We start from the raw sequence: 26,055 nt of genomic DNA on the forward strand, positions 1-26,055 counted from the left end.
AACCATGGTTCCCTGAGAGGGAACGAGACGCTGCGTCGAAACGCTAGGGGACGCCTCTGCGTACCATGTCATGAAGCACTCGTGTAATCAGTCCAAAAGCGGGACGATACGTCACGGGCGGGTGACGTCATCGACCAGGAAGCTATAAAGCATACCCGGACCAAACAGTCACTAGCTTCTGGAAAAGTCGAACAAATCGATCACAGGCATGCCGGGAGTATGGCATCGCGACGCAGCGTCTCGTTCCCTCTCAGGGAACCATGGTTACATACGTAACCTGAGACGTTCCCTATCTCGAGGGAACTTCGAGCTGCGTCGAAACGCTAGGGGACCTCAATACCCACGCCGCCAGAGTCCCAAATGTCTGTATGTGTGATTTAACCCAGAAACACCCGGGACCCTACGGCTACGTCTAGATTGTAAAACCTCACAAATGTATGCGGAGAGGACCACCCAGCCGCATCACAAACCTCTGACAGTGAAACTACCGAAATAAGAGCCATAGAGGCAGCCATACTCCAAGTAGAGTGGGCGCGGACCCTCATAGGTGAAGGATGTCCGACCGTCTCATAAGCGAGCGAAATAGCCTCGACTATCCACTTGCTAAGCGTCTGCTTTGAAGCCGATTTTTCCTTACTCGAGGACCCAAAACATACGAACAACTGTTCTGACTTTCGCCACAGGGCAGCTCTGTGGACATATGCATCTAGGGCCCTGACCGGACATAGCAGATTTAGCTTCTCTTGGTCTTGACTAGTGAACGGAGGCGGACAGAAAGCCTGCAGCATTACTGGTCCCGGCACGTTGGTCGGGACCTTGGGAACATATCCTTCCCTCGGGAAGAGAAATGCTTTCACCATTCCTGGTGCAAACTCAAGGCAAGAAGGTGCTACTGATAGAGCCTGTAGGTCTCCTACTCTTTTCAGTGATGAAATCGCTAGAAGAAACACTGTGTAACAAAGTTCGATAGTATGAGGAAGGAAGAGGACACGGGGGTCGGCTGGACGGTTGATGCTTATTTTATTATAACTCAAAACTTCAATAACACACACTGCGGTGTGGATTCACATAAACACACGATCACTTCCGGGTCGGCACTTCCGGCTTCCGGTTTCTCAGTCTCCGTGTCTCTGGCATCAACCGTCCGACTCTCTCTCTCCCTGGTCTCCGGTTCCACCAATGTTTTATACCCTCTCCGTGCTCATTACTGGAACAAGAGACAGGTGTTATTAATCTGCGTCCAACCCACTCACTTACCGCTCGTCCCGCGGCTCTCTCTCCCGCTGCAGACCTCGCTGAACCACGCCCCCCTTGCCACACACTGTTTTTAGTGTGAGGAACTTTTCTGACACTTCCTCTAACGGCTCGAAGGGAGCCAACATAAGGCCTTCCAGCACTATGGCCAGGTCCCAAGTCGGCACCCTCGAGCGTGCCGCAGGTCTGAGCCTCAAGGTACCACGGAGGAAGCGCGTGACCCACGGGTGTCTCCCTAATGATGCGTTATCTAATGGATTATGATACGCAGATATCGCCGACACATAGGGCTGCAGCTATCGATTCTTTTTGTAATCGATTAATCTACCACTTAATCGATCGATTAATCGATTAATCGGATAATAATTACTTTTTCTTTATTAAAGAGCAATAAGAGACAATAAGACGGGTATCTTAAAATTAACATCTAATTTGTCTTCTTTTTAGAAAAAATAAGTTTTATTGCTGAAATTGCATACATTAATAACTGTGAAACTAAACAATTTTAATGCATACAATTGCCATATTATATTAAATAAAAATCTATTTCAAATTACTTTAAAAAGGTAAACATAGTTCAATCTAAAACTAAACCTACAACCAATAAATCTAAATAGTAGTAATATAAATAACAATAATGCCAATATAAATAATATAAATATTCTATAAATTCTATATAATATAAATATTCTAATATTCTATAAATATTCTATAAATAATATAAATAACTAAACATTGTATTTATGTTGTGCAACTTAACTTTCATGTATCAGCTTCAGCTCAGGCATGACATAAGCATTTACTGTCTTATTTACTCCTTTACTGAAGCAAAACATATTGGACAGTTAACTTGGAACAAGAGATGTGCGGATCAGCTCTATCGTCACCGAATCAGCTGTTAGAAACAAACCATCCACCAGCACCCGGTATTCACAACTTCAAATCCTCCGTGTTAAGCGTGATGCTATCGTCACATATTAGCTACACTGAAGTAGGTTGCTAAACAAAACAAAAAAATATTTTGGCAAAATTACATTTAGCCTACATAAACCAGGGTCGACAACCTATACATCACACAGAGGAATAACCGCTAGAACATGATCAAACGCGAGATATGTTTAATTCAGGTAAAGTACATCACGCATGCTGATCTTTTGAGCTAATCATTCATCATTGTAACACAGCTTGTTTTAAGTCAGTAGCTATAAATATGATTAAAGTGTGATAATTATTTAAATTACACAAATCAATGAAAGCACGCAGCTCTGAGCTCTGAAAGCACGAGCGCTGCTCATCACACACACACACACACACGCGCGCGCGTTACAGCTTGTTCTGATATTTGTTGCGCCTAGTATTGAGAACATCTAATGGTGCATTTCGAAGATATTATCAAGTAGGATATATAAAGTCTCATTAAAGATTTCACACACATCACAATGACGGTGATCCATGTGCAAAGCTGCAAACTCCATCGCGTTCATGTGTTTTGAGTTGCTCTTATCTCCTCAGCTGACGCGTGAACTGCCGCAAATGAAACTTAAATGTTCAGCGTCGCATCCTGAAGCTTAACACACAGTTGTCTTCATTTAAAAACAGCGATATTAAATGATATTACCAGTGCTGATGCCCGCCCGCTCTCTCTCTCTCTCGCATTGCGGTCTTTGATCTCGACATGAGCTGAAAACGAAAGTTAAAGAACGACACGCATTCATTGCGTTTTAGCGTGATATGAGAGTTCCGCGTCTTTATTAAAATCAACATATTAACGATTTCTCTCATCCACCTGCAATGTTTGGGATGTTTATGCACCTGAACCGCGGATATAACCGCAATCCGCTCATACTCCGAGTCCTTACACAAAAAATGTCTTTCTCCAATATCTGTGTGTAGTTAAATGGACTAAGCGAAGCGTCGAGGCAGATGATTTTGCCTCGAGGATTTTTTTGATTCGATTAACTCGAGTTACTCGATGAATCGTTGCAGCCCTACCGACACATATACTTTCAGAGTCGACGGGGATAATCCTGCGGATAATTTTTCTTGCAAGAACTCGAGAACTGAACCGACCGGGCAGTTAACAGGGTCCAAAGTCTGGTGCGTACACCAGGTGACAAAAACTCTCCATTTGAGTGCGTAAAGTCTCCTTGTGGATGGTACTCTGGAGTGCAACATGGTCTCTATAACCTCAGTCGATAGACCCGTGTTTATGAACTGGGCCCCCTCAGGGGCCAAGCCCACAGTTTCCACAGTTCCGGGCGCGGGTGCAGTACTGACCCCCCGGCCTGCGAAAGAAGATCCCTCCTGACTAGGATTTCCCAGGGAGGACCCTCTAGGAGAGACATGATGTCTGGGAGCCATACTCGGCCCGGCCAGAACGGGACTACCAATAAGAGCTGAACCCCGTCTCGGCGGACTCTCTCCAGCACTCCTGGGAGCAACTCCAGAGGGGGAAAGGCGTACAGACGCAGCCTCGGCCACGTCTGTACCATTGCGTCCAGCCCCAGTGGGGCTGGATGTGTGAGGGAAAAGAATGCTGGACAGTGTGTCATCTCTCGAGACGCAAACAGATCCACCTGGGCTCGCCCAAAGCGGATCCACAGCTCCTCCACCACCTCGGGGTGGAGCCTCCATTCCCCCGGCACCACTCCCTGCCTCGACAGGGAGTCTGCCGCTACATTCAGGACCCCCGGGATGTACATCGCCCTGAGCGAGAGCATCTTGCCTTGGGCCCATATTAGCATGTGATGCGTGAGCTTCCACAACCGACGCGATCTCAATCCCCCCTGGTGATTTATATACGAAGTGTTGTCTGACCGAACTAACACATGGCGGCCCTGTAGGTCTGGGAGGAAGTGTTTGAGTGCTTGAAACACAGCCATCAGCTCCAGCTGGTTTATGTGCCAGGAGACCTGATGGCCCCTCCACAGACCTTGGGCCGAGCGACCACTCATGACCGCTCCCCAGCCAGTTAGGGAGGCATCCGTCGTTAGCATTACGCGACGATAAGGAACCCTTCAGAACTGGACCTTGGGAAAGGAACCAAGGATGTTTCCACTTCACCAAGGCACGTAGGCAGCGCCGCGTGACCTTGATTAAGCGAAAAGGGTTTCCCCTTGGGGAGAACCCCTTGGTCCTGAGCCACCACTGTAAGGGTCTCATGTACAGCAGGCCAAAAGGTATCACGTTGGACGCTGCTGCCATCAAACCCAACACTCTTTCAAAGTGTTTGACAGTGAGTGACTGGCCTAGCTTTATCTGGTTGACGGTATTCAGGATCGTTTTTACCCTGGGCGGAGATAGCCGAGCCGACATCGTTCTCGTGTCCCAAACTACCCCCAGAAAAGTAATGCTCTGCTGTGGCGCCAGCATACTTTTCTTTTCGTTCAACCTTAGCCCCAACACCTTCATGTGGGCGAGAACAGCATCTCGATGCTGAACCGCAAGTTGTTTCGACTGTGCTAACACTAGCCAATCGTCGATGTAATTTAGCACGCGGATGCCCTGGAGTCGCAGCGGAGCCAGAGCTGCATCCACGCACTTCGTGAAAGTGCGGGGCGATAAAGCTAGACCGAATGGCAGCACTCGATATTGGTACGCTTTTCCCCCAAAAGCGAACCTGAGGAACTGTCTGTGCTGCGGAAGGATGGAGATGTGGAAGTACGCATCTTTTAAATCTATCGTGACGCACCAGTCCTCAGACCTGATGTGACACACGATCTGTTTTATCGTGAGCATTTTGAATTTTAATCTTTTTACTGCTCTGTTTAGATGACGCAGATCTAAGATAGGCCTTAACCCCCCATCCTTCTTTGGAAATATGAAGTACCGGCTGTAAAACCCTTACTCTCTGCAGTGGGGAGGGACCCGTTCTATAGCCTCTTTTCGCAGAAGAGTCTGTACCTCTTGTTCCATTACCAGAGCCTGCTCGGGGCTTACTACCGTGGCAGTAACCCCGTTGAACACGGGCGGGTGTAACCCGAATTGAATTCTGTACCCTTTTTCTATTGTACGCAGGACCCATTCTGAGACATTCGGCAGAAGTTTCCACGCTGCCAGAAAATCTACTAAGGGAACCAGCCTCTCGAGGCTGGTCTCTGGATTTTCCTGAGTGGTCAGCCCGGTGTCCTTTAACGGATAACCGGCAGGTAGCAACCGAACTGACCGCCCAGGGGCCCTCCCGAGAGGCCGCGAACATCCCCAAGTCGCTACGTTTCCGGGCGGACATGGAGATATGCGTTCGCCGGGGACCGCCGCGCCCTGAAGCACCAATGGTGGCAGGGTTGGCAGACCGGCCCCCCGATGGCACCGGGAAAGAGCGGGCGCCTCGGCGAGCCACACTTTCCCGGAAGGGACTGCCATCGGAAGCCCTGCGCTCTTGGCGGGGGGGCCCGAGCGGCCACGCTCTGTTTTTGCTGCGCTCGATGCGCTACGGAGGAGGACGTACTCGGCTGGGGCTGCCCCCGCCCGGCAGCCCCTGGGGGATACGATTTTCGGGGGAGAAATTTCTGAAAAGCTGCAGCCTGCCTTCTGGCCTCTTGGTAACGGTCGACGGCCGTTGTTACTGCGTCACCAAACAGACCAGAAGGCGAGACGGGCGCGTCCATTAGGAATTTTTTATCCCTCTCTTTTATATCAGAGAGGTTCAACCATAAATGTCTCTCCGTGGCCACCAGGCCTGCCATAGAGCGCCCGATTGATTTGGCTGTCTCCCTGGTGGCACGAAGAGACAAATCTGCCGCCCTTCTAATTTCAGCTATTGTCTCTCTCCCCACTTCTTCAGTTTCCTCATTTATATCCCCCAACAAATCAGACTGATATGCTTGCAGGATGGCCACCGTATGTAAACAGGCGGCCGCCTACCCTGCTGCCGAGTACGCCCTGCCGCAGCTGCCCACCAAGCCCGTAAGAGCGACATCATCGCTGGTGGGCAGCTGCGGGGCTTGCAGCGACGATGCTGACGCGGGGGAGAGATAGCTCGCAAGCGTCTCTTCCACCGGCGGCATCGCCGCATAACCATGAGCTTTCAACCCGTTTATATTTGAATATTCGGATGTCGACGGGTTGAAAACTCTGGCAGATGCTGGTCTAGCCCAGGACCTCGATACCTCGGTGTGGAGGTCCGGGAAGAATGGCAAGCCCCGCCTAGGAGGTTGTGAATATGAGGGCAGAAATCTCTCATCTAGCCTACTTTGTTGTTTATGTGTTTTATACTGCTCGGCCGGCCAGTCTAAGCTTAATCTGGCAACGGCGCGAGTAACAACCTCCATAAGCTCCTCCTGTGCGTGTGTGTGCAGTGGTGGAAGTAAATCGTCAGTTTCACTTATGCTTACAACATCCAGTTCCTCGGAACTGGAATGCTGCAGCTGATCTTGTGCCTCAGCGCGAGCAGAAGAAACCGCAGAGCGTGCTTCCAACTCGCGAGCTGAGGCTTGAGATCCAGCGGGTAAGGGCAGAGATAGGGGATCACCCGTCTCTAACCCCGCCACTAGATCTAACTGCGATCCCCAGGACGCGAGCCTTCGCTGCACCTCTGCAACAGCGGGACCCGAGCCCTGAGGACCGCAAGCCAAAGCACTCTCCTCGAAGAGTGCCCGGCGTGATCTCAGTGTTCGCATTGGGAGACTCTCGCAATGCTCACAGCCAACCCCCCTTTGAGAGCTGACTGGGCATGCTCAAGCCCCAAACACATTACACACAGGTCGTGTGTATCCCCACCCGTGATGTAACGAGGGCAGGGAGTAACACATCGCCTGAACTGACTAGACATTCTCTTTTCTCTTTTTTTTTTTTTTTTTTGACACACACACAATAAATGGACATACAATATCACACAGAGCGCTTTGTGAAGACACAGAAGCTAGTGACTGTTTGGTCCGGGTATGCTTTATAGCTTCCTGGTCGATGACGTCACCCGCCCGTGACGTATCGTCCCGCTATTGGACTGATTACACGAGTGCTTCATGACATGGTACGCAGAGGCGTCCCCTAGCGTTTCGACGCAGCTCGAAGTTCCCTCGAGATAGGGAACCTTTATATCCAAATAACCTTTCCATTGCACAAAAGGTCATTTGTAGTGCAAAAGGGTTCTTTAGACTATAAAATGGTTAGAAAAAAACGGTTCTTTAAGCCTGGCACTCTTTTTTCGATCGCCTTTTTTCATATCATATTTTTTTGTAATTATCATAAATTAGGTATCATTCGAAAGCTTACGAACACAAATTTCGAATTTTTGAAATCAGACATTGCGTTACCATGGAAACGGTACTCTAAATTCTTCTAGCGGGCTCCTCCTCTAGTGGGCGTCATCTGTCATAGTACGAAATGTATTTTAACTACTTTATAATCAAGATCTTTTCTAATCTTGACAAAACACATATCACTGGAAAGGTCTGAGTCTCAAGGTTTAGTGTCTGTTTTATGATGGAAGTGATATTTGGACAAAAATTTACTGAAAAATGCATCAAAAAACAATCAATGGAAAATGACACCCAGTGGCTATTTTTGGTACAGCGCCTAAGCAAAATCTCATGGGGACTTCAGTTTTTGTGACATTAACTTTAAATTTGGAACACAACTTGGTTAGACATATGGCTTTGGTTTTACAGTAATTTTAGAGTAAAACAATTTTTGTAAAATATATATTTTATATTTATAAAAAATATTTAGTACTGTATTTTTCATTTTCCATAAATGTAAACTTCCATAACTTTTTTATCCTTTCATATTTTGAAATGCTTTCACTTCAGCAATAATCTGCGGAGTGTCAGCTTTAAATCTAGACCAAACTCAAGTCTATATTCCAATTATTGAATTACAGCCCTTTAAGTTTGGATAGTGCATTTTCGTGACTATTTTAAAAAAGGGAGCGGGGTGACGGTTAAGGGGTTTTAAAGAACCTTTTACAAAATGGTTCCTTGGGTAAAGCAAAAAATGTTTCTTCTGTGGCATCACCACATTTTTGGTTCTTCCTGGCACCTTTATTTTTAAGAGTGTATGAGAGTAAAAAACACATAGACATACTAACACACCTACATCTTGGATGCCCTGGGCGTAAGCAGATAAACATCAAATTTAAATTGTTAAGTGAACTATTCCTTTTATAAAAGTGCAACTCATCATTGTTCATGTTAGCTTAGGTCATACAGATCCAACTTTTAAATGTTTTAAATCATTTTTCAATGTTGCAATTGATATGAACTGAGATTAAGAAATGCTTTAGAAGTGCACTGTTGTCATTGCTAGTTCATGTTAACAGTAGTATGTTACTGTAAATTGTTTCCGAAATATCAGACAATTTTGTATTTTAAATCATGCTAATTTATTAAAAAAAGTTTCTTATAGGTTCTATAGAGGACTTAAGCTTCAGCAAAAACCATCTTCTTACCAAGAACTGATCGCAATGTGCCAAGTTTGATTATGCAGACGCACAAATGAGAGTAAGAGTTACAGCATAGCATAATGACGACACACACTACCATTCAAAGCAGTTGAGATTTCAAAAAAAGAAATTCACAAAATTTCTCTCTTTTTCCCCACAAAAATATGCAGCAGGACAACTGTTTTCAACATTGATAACACTGCAGCAAATCAACATATTCAAATGATTTCTAAAGGATCATGCACACTGACGACTGGAGTAATGGCTAGAATAAATTTAATTAAAACTTTTAATTTAAATTCTAATAATATTACAATATTACTGTTTTGACTGTATGTTGATCAAATAAATGTACAGCCTTGGTGAACAGAAGAAACTTTCAAACACCCCAACCCTAAACTTTTGATCAGTGGTGTATGTTTTGATATTTTCCTCACAAAAAGCTATTGTATGGCTTCAGAGGACATAACAAGCACAAAAGTTGCACTACTTTAAGTTTTGTTTGACAGAACCCATTTACAATATGCTTTAGTTTTATGGAAAATAGCAGTTTAGAAACTCTGAAAAACTGTTCCACAGAACAACATCAGTAGCCGCGTTTCCATTACCCTTCAAATTGCGGTAACTGATTCAATTCAAAAAGGAAATTTTCGCAAAACTGCAATGGATTTTTTTTCCTCTGCATTTACAGGTTACCTGGTACGGTGATGCATTGCTGCAACACACATTTTCCCACTCAATTATGTCATAAGATAATATACGAGATCTTATATCGTTAAAACAACATATATTTTCTTCTAATAAGGACAGCGGCGTAACTTTAACCTATTTCTATTAATGACGGATCCTGGTGCAGCCACAAATATCATAACTATCTACAGGCCTACTGTAATTAAGACATATATTCAAGAAATGTATTAAAATAGGAAGACACTGATTTTAGCCTTACTCAAGACAAGGAAACAGGCCAGTTACACAAGTCAATCCATTCCAGACGATCTTGGTTTGCTTCTTATTTATTAAACATACAGGCAATTACTTGATGAAACATTGATCAAAATTAAAATACTAAAATGGTCAAAATCATGTCTGACCATGTCTCTAGACATATTGCAAATCTTATATCTTACCCATGCTGCTCACTTCTCATAATCAACAGATGAAATTAAAAAAATAATATTATAGGCTATATTTAGGCCCAAACGTAGCCTATTTAGTTTCATAGTTAGGATATGTTTTCATTAACCCATGGCCGATGAAGGCACCTGCGATCCTTTATTACATCGGAAACAACTCACAATACTCTGTCATTTTTACTCTGCCATACAGATAAGTTTAAGACATAATTATAAACTAGAAACTGTCTATTTTTATTTGCGTACTGTGGATTCACGGAACGGATTGTTTTGCATGCACTCCACTCCAAATGCTGTCTTCATTTCAAAAATGTATTTGGTTTATTAAAGCCATACTTTTTAATTTAAAAGCATTTTTAAATTCAGTTCATAGTGCCAACAAAACAAGATTCCAAGCCAAAATAACGAAATAGTAAAATAACTTAAGTTACCACCATGCAAATTCAAACATTTCGCTCTTCTCTATATGTGACAATGCGTCACAATAACCTGGCGTGTGTAAAAGTCGATCTTTCTTTACAGATGATGGTATGGTTGGACAGAAGACGAGACAGAGTTCTTTATTAAACTCATCAAAAGACAAGATAATTACAGGAATACTGCACTCTAAACACATAAATGCCAGATTACATGAACACCTAAAAGCAGATCTGAGGGAGAAACACCCACAAACACCCCATATACGAATCGCTCAAGGAGCCTAAGGGGCTTACCTTGCCATTAATGCTTGGATAACACACGTCTCCTTCCATTAAAAATAATGGCTAGTGTGGTGGATGGGATATACAAACCTATCAACATAGGTGGCATAATTTTTGGAATGACTTATCGCGAGAGGGGAAAAAAAAGTTTTAGTTGTGTAACTGTGGCTAATGGAAACACATTTCGCAATAGTTTTTTATTGACATTTAGCAAATATCGCAAAAGTTTTGCGCAAAACGCGGCAGGTGAGTAAGTTATGATGTAATTATCATTGTTTGGGTGAATGAGCCCTTTAAGAACTAAGACAAGTGTTTGCACTTACTGTCAGCATTTGGGACACTCTCCATAACACCATAGGGAGGGACCAGTAGACCCGCCATACACTGACGATAATTCTGAAACATACAAACACTCCAGTCACAAGACTGCATTTACAAAGAAATCGAGTAAATGAGTGATAAATGACAAAAATAACGCCTTGGTACATGTTCCTGGTCTTTTTGTGTAAGCTCCATCATGATCCAGTCCTATCCTATTTCACTTGGAAATACATTAGATTGCAGAGGTAAATGAATTGTAAAAACATTTCTTGTGACCTTAAAGCATATTGGGTAAAAGAGTTTATCATTCTGTATATGAATAATATACACACATAAGCATGAACACGTGCGCGCAGGCACACACACACAAACACACACACGCTCAGTGTTATGTAAATGCTATATTTATCAGAGAAAGCATATAATACACACATGAAAAAAAACATAAACCTCATCCCCCAGCTGAGTCTGGTTGTTCTTTTTAGTACCCAAACATCCAATGAATTTTCTCGCCATAGTCGCCTAAAATCTAGTTTTTCTTTAGAGTTGCAGCCCAGAACGATGGACTCATCTAAGAACACATAAAGAAAGCAGTTTCAGAGGAAGAGTTTGGAGGCAGTGCCATCCGTAATCTCTTTAATCAGGTCTGACTGCAGATCAGAAGGGATTATGCTGGATTAAATCAATATTTCTGAATCAACAATCAGACAGCACACATTTCTGACAAAGACACACACACACACACTTACACTTTTTCAAATACTATGCAGGTACCACCTCTTATATATACTTGGAATCTTTCTCGCTATGCAATGCCTTTTATACCATTTTATCTTTGTCTTGATATAATGGGACAAATCAAATCTTTGCAATGTAAAAGATAGCCCTTGTGAGAAAGAAGTCGGCGAGTTCAGACTTGAGTATAAACTGAATTTAATGTTTTCAGACTCTTAATTGCATGTTAATAGCAATTAAAAGAAAATGTATTATAGTTTAAATGTATAGCACATGCACATAGTTAAACATTAGAGTGCTTATTTGACCCATCCCTTACGAAACAAAAATATATTGCAATATACTAGAATTTATATTGCAATACATTAGAAAATATATTTCAATGTATCAGAAACTTCCTCATATATTTGAAAATATATAGCAATATATGGATGGACAACCTATTGCTATATATTGATTCATATATTAAAATACATTGATATACAAACAAAACTGAATTATTTCATGTATGTTTATTGAAACAAAGTATTTTTTGTGAGTTAAGCAAGCTCCTGCATATGTTTACAGAGGTTGATTAACAATAGCCCAAATCAGATGGTGCATGACATTCAATATATTTTCTATATTTAGAAAATATTTCTATTAGGGCCGGGACTTTAACGCGTTAATTAAGATTAATTAATTACGTGACTTTAACGCGTTCATTACGTGACTTTAACGCGTTAATTAATTACGCAAAAAAAAAAAAACGCGGAACGTTTTTCAATGAATGAGTTTCGACGGACCAATTATACTGGAACACCAACTAGCGCTCCGGAGTCACGACAACAACGAACCATGTGAACATGAACGAAGCTATGGAACGAAGAAGCTGATGAGACTGCTTTGCTTGGCCCCGTGGATGGGAAATTTTGTTTTAAAAACGAAAGAATGGAAGCGTCGTCAAGAGCGTGGTTGTGTGCAAGCTATACAACAAGGAATTCGCGTATCACCGCAGCACATTGAGCCTCAAATATCACAAAAATGCTTTTGCTAAACTGGCAAACATGCACTGGTCTGCTGGACTGAAATAAATAAACAATATTTTGTTGATTAAGCTCATGTATTCAGTCATTATTCAATGGTATACTAAAAATACATGTGAAAAATTTACTTCTCATTGTTCTCAGGTCAAATATTTATATGCAATTAAAATGCGATTAATTAATTACAAAGCCTCTAATTAATTAGATTATTTTGTTTAATCGAGTCGCGGCCCTAATTTCTATATTATATTTTAATCTGTTATATTTTAAAATATATGACAGACAGTGTACATTAGATTATTTCATATTTACCATGTATACAATATATATGATAATTATATACTATGTAATATAAATCAATATATTTAAGACATATGTTCCCATATAAATCTGATTATATTATCCAGTACATTGAGGTATATTATCTCATATAATTTTACATATATATTTACATATACAATGACTTCCAATATATAATTTCATATATTGTAGGATATATTTCAATATACATAGCAATATATTGAATAGTATAATGATATGTATTTATTCAATATATGAAAACGGCAATAATTGCAGTATTTTCCCATATATTGCAATATATAACTTGCATATATAATATATTATTATATAATACATCATATGATATATTACCATGTAAATTTCACAATAGATGGAGACACATGAAATATATTGTCAACTAATATATTGAGAAATATATTTTTGTTGCGTAAGGGCACTTAAGGAGGACTTTCACAATTACGTCTATTGATTTTGAAATATGGTTCAAATGTACTGCTGAATGTACTGATAAGCATTTATGTTAAACTAAAATATACTTTAATGTCATTTGTATTGATGGACCGATTGACTGATTATTTAAATACTCTTGCAATTACACATTTGCAATTTATTATACATAAAATATATTACCTCAGAAAGTATTAAATAACACACTACAGTTAAAATGAGTGTTATCAAAACATCAAAATAAATCTACTTATTTAAAGCATGTCAAATGATTAACGTTTACTTAAGCGTGTTAAGAAACCTAATCATGAAAGTGGCCTCTTATTTCATTATTATTATCTTTTTATACCGTATACCTTTAAGATTTGAAGTAAACCACACGTGCACAGTCAATACAATTCAGCACTTCTTTTTAAGCAAATACTAAGCTTTCTTTTCTCATAATATTTGAGTTAAGTGATCAGAGGGTTGAAAAAAGTTGATTAAAATAATTTAATTAGTTTGAGAGAATCAAATTTTTGTATTTTGTCTGGTCTTCTGCACTAACAACAATTAGCAATTTATTAAGAAATATTGCAGAGTTAATTATTTTCTTTAAAATATTACAAACAAAATATGTGGCATAAAAAAGGATGATAATCAGAAAGCACACAGTCAAAGCTACTAGACAGTTTAATTATTATCTACAGCGGAAAGCAAATTCTAAAAAAGACACATAGATAGACAGATAGATAGTGCCATTGGGCAAGGCACTTAACCTTGGATTTCTCTGGAGAACAGCGTTAGTATACTTTATGCTGCTTTGGACAAAAACATCTGCTAATTATAGACACATGAGAGAGATTAGTGACCATTTAGTGTTTGGCGAGAGAGCAGAAAGTCCAGAGAGGTCAGGTAATGTGTTTAAGACCCCACCACTTGCAGACGTTTCATACATCCCCAAAGACCATATCCAATATGTCGAAAAATGCAATTCTTATCTGTTTTCATCCATCAAACCCAATACACATCTAAAGGCCTGTATTTAGAAAATCTAATTCAACATAGCAGCTATTGAGCTTTAATGCATACATATCAGCATATAGAAGCAAAGTGACAGATTAAGGAGATTTTATCACTCTCAAAGCTGAATGTTTTAGTATCATGAGGTGCCAATAAATGAATCTCAGTGACTAATGACACAGAGGCGGCCTGAGTCATTAACCAGGACACCTGGGACAGTTAATGTGGCCTTTCTGAGGCACAGACTTGAGTGTCCAGCTCTCTGGGGAGTGGACGTCTCTCTGAAAGAGGACAAGTCATTATCTCAGACTGATGCATCGCATAAATCACACAAACCTAACCTAATATGTCATCATGTCTATCGATAAATCCCACAACATTGAACACAACTGTCAGAGTGATGGACTTCAGAATGTGTTTGGACACTTAAAGGGACAGTTCACCCAAAAATGAACATTCTGTTATCATGTCCTCATCATCGTGTTCTCCAAACCCATAACTCTTTCACGGTGATTCATTCATTCATTGGACTAAATGAGTCTTAAGTTCGAATCACTACACAAATGATCCAGTAACAGTGATTAAAAACTCACTAGAGTGGAAGATTATCATTGAATAATTGTTTAAATGGTTTAAAATAGTGAATTCACTCTACAACAGAAGTTATATGAACCAATTGTATGATATTTTTCTGTCTTTTTTTGAAGATTGCCAGCTTCTGATCCCCTTCATTGATCTTAAATGGAAAAGAGTCTTTATTTGTCTTCCCCCTTTGTGTCGCATAAAAGAAAGTCATATGAGTTTGACATTAGGGTGAATGAATAAGTACAGATGTTCATTTTTTGTATCTAATGCAACAACATTCATGTCAACGTTAAAAGTGGCGAAGTGTGTCTTCAGAGTCTAAGTGTGTTTTCAGACATGTAGATCATTTGCTTTGTTTCTAAACAGGGATTCAAATGGCTGAAATGCTGCAATTTCTTCTTGATTTGGTTTGCTTTCACAAGAAAGCATTTTTAAATAGACCAAAATCTGTTAATACAAGTCACATGTAAGTAATCGGTCCTCTCATTGATAAGAGTGCAACTGTTTATGTTCTGGGATTCAGCTCATTGTGCTCATCATCAGCATGGAAAACGTCTCAGGTTACGTATGTAATCACACTGCAAAAAAATGCTAATCTTACTAAGTATTTTTGTCTTGATTCTAGTCAAAATATCTACACATTTTTACATTAAGAAACATTTACTAGGGAAAAAATAACTCAAAATTAAGAGAGTTTTTGCTTAAAATAAGCAAAATAATCTGCCTATGGGTTAAGTAAAAAAATGTTGTTTTAAGATTATTTTGCTTACCCCATTGGCAGATTATTTTGCTTGTCTAGTAAATACCTCTTGTTTTAAGAAAATTTTAGATGTTTGGACTAGAAACAAGACAAAAATACTAAGTAAGAAAAGCAATTTTTGCAGTGCATGGTTCCTTGGGAGCAAACGAGACGCTGCGTCAAGCGCTGAGGGATCGTGCTGCGTGATTGCGTCATGAAGCACTCGTTAAACCAGTCCAATGGCGTGACGGGATGTCATAGGCAGGTGACGTTATTGACCAGGAAACTATAAAGCACCCCTGAAACAGATCATGCCAGCTTCTGATAGGTCAAACAAGTCGGTCACAGGCATGCCGGAGGTATGGCAAAGTGACGCAGCACTCAGGGAACCATGGTTACATACGTAACCTGAGACCCTCTCTTTTAAAGGGAACTTGCACTGCGTCAAGCGCTGCGGGAACCCAATACCCATGCCGTCATAATCCCAAGCACTGCGGGAACCCAATACCCATGCCGTCATAATCCCAAGCACTGCGGGAACCCAATACCCATGCTGTCATAATCCCAAGCACTGCGGGAACCCAATACCCATGCTGTCATAATCCCAAACACTGCGGGAACCCAATACCCATGCTGTCATAATCCCAAGCACTGCGGGAACCCAATACCCATGCTGTCATAATCCCAAGCACTGCGGGAACCCAATACCCATGCTGTCATAATCCCAAGCGCTGCGGGAACCCAATACCCATGCCGTCATAATCCCAAGCACTGTGGGAACTCAATACCCATGCCGTCATAATTCCAAATGCTGCGGGAACCCAATACCCATGCCGTCATAATCCCAAGGGTCAGGGTATATTCTGGCAAACCGTTTGCCAATCACGTCTGGCAATAGGCAAAGCAAACAGTTGTACACGCCGTATACGAACACGTGATGGATAACTCGGCAAGCAAATCATTCGTTTACTTTTTCCCAGCGCGATTATTGATGAAGGAATTAAGTATAAGAGAATGAAGCAGCAAGAGGCGGGGTCAACAGTTAATAATTTCAAAGTTAAAGTTCCTGCAAATTAGGTTTTAAATAAACGTGTAATAGCTCTATTCAAATGATAGAATTTTGTTTTAATCCAAATTTAACACTTGAGTGAAAGACAAACTGCCCTCTACTTTAACAATGACTAGAATATTCCATCAAAATATCGAAAGCATCCAATGGCATATCGTCGATGTTATGTCTTAATATAAATAAAAAAATATATAAACTAAATAAATAGACTACCTGACTGTGCTAGAGGCAAATAATACACATTCAGTTTACATTTTTTTCTTGTTATTTCCTTGAAACTTTTTCATATACACTTCATATAGCCTACATACTTCCATATTAACACTTTTTCTTTATTTAGTTATCATAACACATAGAAAAACTCCTAATTATTAATAAATACATTTTTAAAAGCAATGCAAACATGCATACATTTAACTAATAATATATATATTTTTAAATCCTGTTGATTTTTATTTTATTTTAGTCCATAGCTATTTGAAATAACCATAAACATTATTTCAGTCTAACTTCTGTATCCAAATAAGATCATTTTAAATCACAGATATGTAGTGATGTCAAAATGTGCATATGTGCATGTTCATGTCTCATTTTTTCGATGCATTATTTAGGCTGTGTTTATGAGCACTGTAAAGTGCAAACTAGGCCTGATCTATCTATCTATCTATCTATCTATCTATCTATCTATCTATCTATCTATCTATCTATCTATCTATCTATCTATCTATCTATCTATCTATCTATCTATCTATCTATCTATCTATCTATCTATCTATCTATCTATCTATCTATCTATCTATCACATAACACATTTTTCTTTTGACCATAGATGGCACAAAATCTCATATCATTTAAAGGTACAGTGTGTAGTGTTTATGAGGCTTTATTGACAGAAATACAATATAATATACATAACTAAGTTATTAACTAGAATGAGCCATTTCTGTACATCACAGATCCCCTAACAGTGAAGTTGGCATTTTGTGCCACCATGTTTCTAGTAGCCATAAACGAACAAACTGCTCTACAGAGTGCTAGTCACTCTGCTGTCTCAGGGGATGACATCTTTGTCCTGTGTTGGCCACCGTAGCTTCTCTATTGCTGTGTTCCAGTCAAGCGGCAGCCTCCCGTGGTCTCTTTTGCCACTAGAGGCAGGCTCCAGAAGGAGCAGAATCTCATTGAGCCCCATGTTAAAATTCCAAACTTTACAGCAGAAAAAAAAACATGCTTACAGCTTGGTACAAATTGTGGTTTTGGTCTATACAGCTAATTTTGCCCTTAATGACAACTGTGAGAGGGGTGATTTTTTTTATAACTCGAAAGGGTTAGTTCATCCAAAAATGAAATGTCTGTCATTAACTCCTCACCCTAAAGTCGTTCCACACCCGTAAGACCTCCGTTCATCTTCACACACAGTTTAAGATATTTTATATTTAGTCTGAGAGCGTATGCAAGTGTATGCACACTATACTGTCCATGTCCAGAAAGGGAATAAAAACATCATCACAGTAGTCCATATGAGACATCAGTGGGTTAATTAGAATCTCTTGAAGCATCGGAAATACATTTGGGTCCAAAAATAACAAAAACTATGACTTTATTCAGCATTGTCTTCTCTTCTGCATTTGTTTGCAAACCTCAAATAAAGATTCAAACGGTCATGAATCAGCGAATTGAGTCATGATTCGGATCACCAATGTCACGTGATTTCAACAGTTTGGCAGTTTGACACGCGATCCGAATCATGAATGGACCAAAATGTATTTTCGATGCTTCAAGAGATTCTAATTAAAGGGATAGTTCACTTTGAAATTAAATTTTGATATGTTTCAGCGTACCTCATGGGCATCCGAAATGTAGCAGTATTTATTTCCCCAGTAGTTTCGATTTTGATAATTTTAGGTCAAACCGTTCTTGTCTGTGCCTCACATAATGCAGGTCTATGGTCACCACCTCAAAGAGCACACACAGAGAAGTCCAAATTAAACAATCCCCCATCGGAAGTACACACTGATGGCCTAAGACACGAAACGAGCGCTTTGTGTGAGAAAACGAACAGTATTTATATCGTTTTTACCTCTTGTTCACCACTACGTCCGACTGATCTGAGGGCGCGCGTGCGTGTTTCCTGTGGTGACATTTGCGTGTTCTGGCTTTAGTCTGCGCAAGCGCGGAAAGCGCCGGAAGTGGATCTCTCGCGCGTGTACAGTACAGTACAGTAGACAGTATAGTGTGTATACAGTTGCATATGCTCTCAGACTAAATATAAAATATCTTAAACTGTGTGTGAAGATGAACAGAGGTCTTACGGGTGTGGAACGACATTAGGGTGAGGAGTTATTGACATTAAATTTTTGGGTTAACTAACCCTTTAAAGTTCTTCATAATTAAGGGCGTGGTTACTTTGAGTGATAGGTGGATAGCCATTTATCTGCCGTAGTCATTGCGTCACCTAAGCTCCACCCACATCCCGCCTCTTTGCCCATTTTCTTTTATCCGAGCGTGACTTGTGATGACACGTTGCCATGATGGCGACGCCCAGTTCGTCTCTACTTTACGCTTCAGAATGACTTATCGGAATCCTATGTGTGACGTCACGGACACTACATCCATATTTTTTTTTACAGTCTATGGTTCCAGTTTGTTTTTTTATGCCCTTTACTTGCTAACTTCCCTCCGTCTCGTTCACTCAGATGTACGTCATTGCTTACGTTGCATGAGTGCCCACTACTGGCGGAAACTTTGTAATGGACTGAACTGGAACGCCCTAAGCCCTTGATCACTTGGAATCCATTATGGATTTGATTTATTTTCTTTTTTTTTTCTTTACAAAATCGTTAATTGCAGCATTCTATATGTATAGGTGTGTTTGGGTTGTTTTAAATGTTTTAAAAAAAAATTTATTTATCATTGTGTTGTTTGTGGTGGGGTAAATTAAACTTGATATGCGGTGACGTCACAATCGCGTTGCATTGTGGTATATGAAGCTGCCTGAATTGTACATATGAAATAGACTCGCTCACTCGGTCAAAATCGAGGGAGCAAGGGTCTGTCTGTATAAACTACCCTTGTCCACTTCACAAAGTGGAACGCACTTCAAAATGGCGGCGGGGATTCCCCCAAGGGGAAGTGCTAAGGGAAGTTCGCAAGTGCGTGTCTAATAGTGGAGAGCAGCATATGTGTTTCAAAAAGGAGGGGTTAGTGGAGGGCGGTTGCAATTCACAACCTCACCACTAGATGCCGCTAAAACGTACACACTGCACCTTTTATGAATGGCGGTGCTCTTTTTAATTTTGTAATTTCATCTGAATATCTGCATTTGTAAGATGTAGTCATTTGAAACAGTTTTGAGGTTAATTTATGAAAGTTGTGTCTCTGGAAAATAGTAATCTATGACATTGTATTAGGTTGAATAGGTTTTTGTTAATAAGGGATTTGTGGACACATTACAGTTTTTTTTTTATTCGCTTTGGTACTATTTTCACAAGCAAGATGTACATTTTCGATTATTCGATTATTTCGATTAAGCTATTTATTTCAGATTATAACCACTCTGTTCAAAGTGTGTGTGGCCTGGTAAACTCTACATTATGGGGACAAAATGTCCCTATAAAGACGGCAATATCCTAAATCCTTGTCCTTGCGGGGACATTCTTCGGTCGCCATGAGGAAACAAGCTTATAAATCATACAGAATTCATTTTTATTGTTTTTTTTATTTTTTTTAATGTAAAAATGCAGAAAGTTTTGTGTGATGGTAGGTTTAGTGTAAGGGGAGAGAATATACATAGAAACAATCATGCCTATGTATACCCAGAGAGATAGTGAACCAGGCATGTGGGTATGAGTCTGTATGTGTGAGTGAACATGCATAATAGAGTATAAGGGATGGATAAGACAGATGGAATCAGATACAGTATTTTACATTACAGTATGTATGCTATGTGATACTGTAAACAGATTTCCATGGTAGAGGCTGCCACATTACTGTAACTCACACTTATAAAGCTCAACTACAGTAGATTCAGTCATATGGCACAGTGAGAACATTTACTCTATTGGCAGCAAACTCTGTTCTATAGCCCAGGACCTCATGGCTGTGTCATAACTTTATCACAACTTTTGATAACACACTGAATAGATACTATTACAAGTATTATGGATTCAGTTACATAAGTTAGGTAATGTACCGGTAAGCACATTTTCTTATGTGGCATCTGTAGCCTGCGTTACTGTAGATAATTCAGCAACAAGGGTGATTTGAAACTATCTATCTATATCTATATATATATATCTATATATATATATATATATATATATATATATATATATATATATATATATATATATATATATATATATATATATATATATATATACACACACACACAATATGCACATAAACATTACTATTGTTATTTGCATTGCTTCATGGGAGAGAGCAGATCTAAAGAGCTATTTTGTTGCGTTGAATTTCTAATTTTCTGCATATTTTACTGTTGTAATGTAAACTGATTGCTTCGGCAGGAGCAAATACCACAGCAGACCGGTCTTTAAAGGCTTAAAATATATTATTAAAAATCTATTTCCCTATGGAGAAAATTAGTTTTTACTTCCAGAACAAACTGTTGCACTCTGTTGTAGCTATATATATATATATATATATATATATATATATATATATATATATATATATATATATATATATATATATTTCAATAATTCAATAAGAAAGTTGTACATAACAAATATCCTATTTTTATAGATAGATACATATTCATTAAAACCTCTAGGTTACTTGAGTAAAATCATTTAATTTAAATAAAGTATGGCCATTTAAAAATGGTCATAAATGGAGTAAACAGAATATTCTTCAATGTTATTTATTTATTTTAATTAATACTTTCAATAATACTTTGCTACAGCTGCACGTGCTCAAGTGGCATAATGATATAATGCTGAGTTACGAACTTTAACTTTGAAATTATTAACTGTTGACCCCGCCTCTTGCTGCTTCATTCTCTTATACTTAATTCCTTCATCAATAATCGCGCTGGGAAAAAGTAAACGAATGATTTGCTTGCCGAGTTATCCATCACGTGTTCGTATACGGCGTGTACAACTGTTTGCTTTGCCTATTGCCAGACGTGATTGGCAAACGGTTTGCCAGAATATACCCTGACCCCCAAGCGCTGCAGGGACCCAATACCCATGCTGTCATAATCCCAAGCACTGTGGGAACTCAATACCCATGCCGTCATAATTCCAAATGCTGCGGGAACCCAATACCCATGCCGTCATAATCCCAAGCGCTGCAGGGACCCAATACCCATGCCGTCATAATCCCAAGTGCTGCGGGGACCCAATACCCATGCCGTCATAATCCCAAGTGCTGCGGGGACCCAATACCCATGCCGTCATAATCCCAAGCGCTGCGGGGACCCAATACCCACGCCGTAATAATCCCAAGCGCTGCGGGGACCGAATACCCACGCCGTCATAATCCCAAGCGCTGCGGGAACCCAATACCCATGCCGTCATAATCCCAAGCGCTGTGGGAACCCAATACCCATGCCATCATAATCCCAAGCGCTGCGGGAACCCAATACCCACGCCATCATAATCCCAAGCGCTGCGGGAACCCAATACCCACGCCATCATAATCCCAAGCGCTGCGGGAACCCAATACCCATGCCGTCATAATTCCAAACGCTGCGGGAACCCAATACCCACGCCATCATAATCCCAAGCGCTGCGGGAACCCAATACCCATGCTGTCATAATTCCAAACGCTGCGGGAACCCAATACCCATGCAGTCATAATTCCAAATGCTGCGGGAACCCAATACCCATGCTGTCATAATTCCAAGCACTGCGGGAACCCAATACCCATGCTGTCATAATCACAAACACTGCGGGAACCCAATACCCATGCTGTCATAATCACAAACACTGCGGGAACCCAATACCCATGCTGTCATAATCCCAAACACTGCGGGAACCCAATACCCATGCTGTCATAATCCCAAACACTGCGGGAACCCAATACCCATGCCATCATAATCCCAAGCACTGCGGGAACCCAATACCCATGCCATCATAATCCCAAGCACTGCGGGAACCCAATACCCATGCCGTCATAATCCCAAGCGCTGCGGACACCCAATACCCATGCCGTCATAATCCCAAGCGCTGCGGGAACCCAATACCCATGCCGTCATAATCCCAAGCGCTGCGGACACCCAATACCCACGGCGTAATAATCACAAGCGCTGCGGGGACCGAATACCCACGCCATCATAATCCCAAGCGCAGCGGGAACCCAATACCCATGCCGTCATAATCCCAAGCGCTGTGGGAACCCAATACCCACGCCATCATAATCCCAAGCGCAGCGGGAACCCAATACCCATGCCATCATAATTCCAAACGCTGCGGGAACCCAATACCCATGCCGTCATAATTCCAAATGCTGCGGGAACCCAATACCCATGCTGTCATAATCCCAAGCACTGCGGGAACCCAATACCCATGCCGTCATAATCCCAAGCACTGCGGGAACCCAATACCCATGCCGTCATAATCCCAAGCGCTGCGGGAACCCAATACCCATGCCGTCATAATCCCAAGTGCTGCGGGAACCCAATACCCATGCCGTCATAATCCCAAGCGCTGCGGGAACCCAATACCCATGCCGTCATAATCCCAAGCGCTGCGGGAACCCAATACCCACGCCGTAATAATCACAAGCGCTGCGGGGACCGAATACCCACGCCGTCATAATCCCAAGCGCTGTGGGAACCCAATACCCATGCCGTCATAATCCCAAGCGCTGTGGGAACCCAATACCCATGCCATCATAATTCCAAGCGCTGCGGGAACCCAATACCCATGCCGTCATAATCCCAAGCGCTGCGGGAACCCAATACCCATGCCGTCATAATCCCAAGCGCTGCGGACACCCAATACCCACGGCGTAATAATCACAAGCGCTGCGGGGACCGAATACCCACGCCATCATAATCCCAAGCGCAGCGGGAACCCAATACCCATGCCGTCATAATCCCAAGCGCTGTGGGAACCCAATACCCACGCCATCATAATCCCAAGCGCAGCGGGAACCCAATACCCATGCCATCATAATTCCAAACGCTGCGGGAACCCAATACCCATGCCGTCATAATTCCAAATGCTGCGGGAACCCAATACCCATGCTGTCATAATCCCAAGCACTGCGGGAACCCAATACCCATGCCGTCATAATCCCAAGCACTGCGGGAACCCAATACCCATGCCGTCATAATCCCAAGCGCTGCGGGAACCCAATACCCATGCCGTCATAATCCCAAGTGCTGCGGGAACCCAATACCCATGCCGTCATAATCCCAAGCGCTGCGGGAACCCAATACCCATGCCGTCATAATCCCAAGCGCTGCGGGAACCCAATACCCACGCCGTAATAATCACAAGCGCTGCGGGGACCGAATACCCACGCCGTCATAATCCCAAGCGCTGTGGGAACCCAATACCCATGCCGTCATAATCCCAAGCGCTGTGGGAACCCAATACCCATGCCATCATAATTCCAAGCGCTGCGGGAACCCAATACCCATGCCGTCATAATTCCAAATGCTGTGGGAACCCAATAACCATGCTGTCATAATTCCAAACACTGCGGGAACCCAATACCCATGCCGTCATAATCCCAAGCGCTGCGGGAACCCAATACCCACGGCGTAATAATCACAAGCGCTGCGGGGACCGAATACCCACGCCGTCATAATCCCAAACGCTGTGGGAACCCAATACAAACGACATCATAATCCCAAGAGCTGTGGGAACCCAATACCCACGCCATCATAATCCCAAGCGTAACGAAGACTTGACAGCAGCTATCAAGTGTTAGAGAGTATTCTAAGTATCCTTCAGTTCTCAACATCTCTCTATCGCGTTCTCTTTTTGCCAGCAGACTCTCTTTGTTTGGCATTTGTTTAAAATGGGTGATTCACAGGAGGTTTGAGACCTAGCATACTCCATTGTAAACCTTTCTCTGGTTGTGACAACTAACCTCTGCCACTCCCACACCAAACTCCCACTCCCATAGCAACTTTTCTATATTTACAGACACAGGCGAGTGACGTATGAACACAATTTCCAGCAAAGGTCCCATCAGGTAAAAAAAATAAACACATATAATAGGCTTACCATAGTGAAACTACAAAACAAAATAACGTTTTGGAAGAATGTTTGATAATGTAGTGACACATTATTTAAATGTTCATTTTGAACAAAGCAGTTAGATAGTGTACCTTTCACTGCAAATAACGTGTAGTTATGAGTCCAAAACAATTACACTCAGTGTAATTTTAATCGTTTAAAGTATATTATTTCTTCAACAAGTACTTTAATGTGAAATGACTCTAGTCATCCTTGTTCTAGTCATTTCTGCATCTCTGGAGAGGAACCGCTCACGTTATACAGCTCTAATACGTCTGACAGTCCAGTGCAGAGCGCTAATTGAAAATGACTGTGCTCTGCCTCTCAGTCATGTTTTTATTGTATTTGCAATGATTTATTTTTTGTATGGTAATCGGTCTAACTGTACAAAGTGCTTTTTCATTTGAGTAGACTCTATAAACGTTATATTTAATGATGATAAAGACAGTTCATGTGTAGAACCTTATTATTTCACAGATCATAAAAAGGGTCTCTTATATAATTGTGTGAACTCACTCTATGTCAGTGATGGGCAGACCCACACAAAATGTCACATTTTGGCACTGATTTGTATGTAATGCATCCATAATTTTGCATACTGTACTTTAAACCTGGTATAACAGACCTGAAAGTATATGATACACTTAAATCAGCAAAAATATATTATAAATACACAAGGGGGAGAGATGTTTACAGTTGTCTGTGGTGCTTCCTGCAGATACAGATTGTGTGTGGGTTTGGAGAAGTATACAAGCACCAGGCATAGCCTCAAAGGTTACAACTCCAGCAAGAACAGTTTCTTTATAACAACAACAACCGAATGTCTTTTAGGTTGTGTTCCCCCAGGGCCCTAGGTCCTTTACCACTGGCCAAATTTCCACTGTCAGGTCAGTGTGAGACAGGGCTAACAACGTGCGGGACAGGGTTAATAGTTTTGGACCTTGAGCACAAGGCCAAAATCCAGTTGTGTTTCTAATGTCGGGCCATTACCCCTAACTAGCACTACCCTTAAGCACTACCCTTAAACCCGCCCTTTAACACCCCTCCATAAACCATCACACCAGCTGACTGAAAACTAACTAGATCACAATGAGCATGAGAGTGAACATTTGTGCTTTACTTAAAGACTTAAGATTCTAGCATT

At 41.3% G+C, this 26,055-nt stretch overlaps 1 protein-coding gene across 5 annotated transcripts in view; it reads right to left on the reverse strand.

Moving 5' to 3' along the window:
* The window catches only part of rapgef4a (Rap guanine nucleotide exchange factor 4a), a 117,527-nt gene that overhangs the window by 37,582 nt on the left and 53,890 nt on the right, over nucleotides 1–26,055 (reverse strand). For all 5 annotated transcript variants that reach the window (XM_067443166.1, XM_067443167.1, XM_067443169.1 and 2 more), the window contains one exon: nucleotides 10,796–10,868. In XM_067443166.1, coding sequence (XP_067299267.1) covers nucleotides 10,796–10,868 — 73 coding nt within the window. The remainder of the gene's footprint in view (nucleotides 1–10,795; nucleotides 10,869–26,055) is intronic.

The sequence above is a fragment of the Pseudorasbora parva genome, chromosome 5 (genome assembly GCF_024679245.1).
Source record: "Pseudorasbora parva isolate DD20220531a chromosome 5, ASM2467924v1, whole genome shotgun sequence".
Classification (NCBI taxonomy): Eukaryota; Metazoa; Chordata; class Actinopteri; order Cypriniformes; family Gobionidae; genus Pseudorasbora; species Pseudorasbora parva.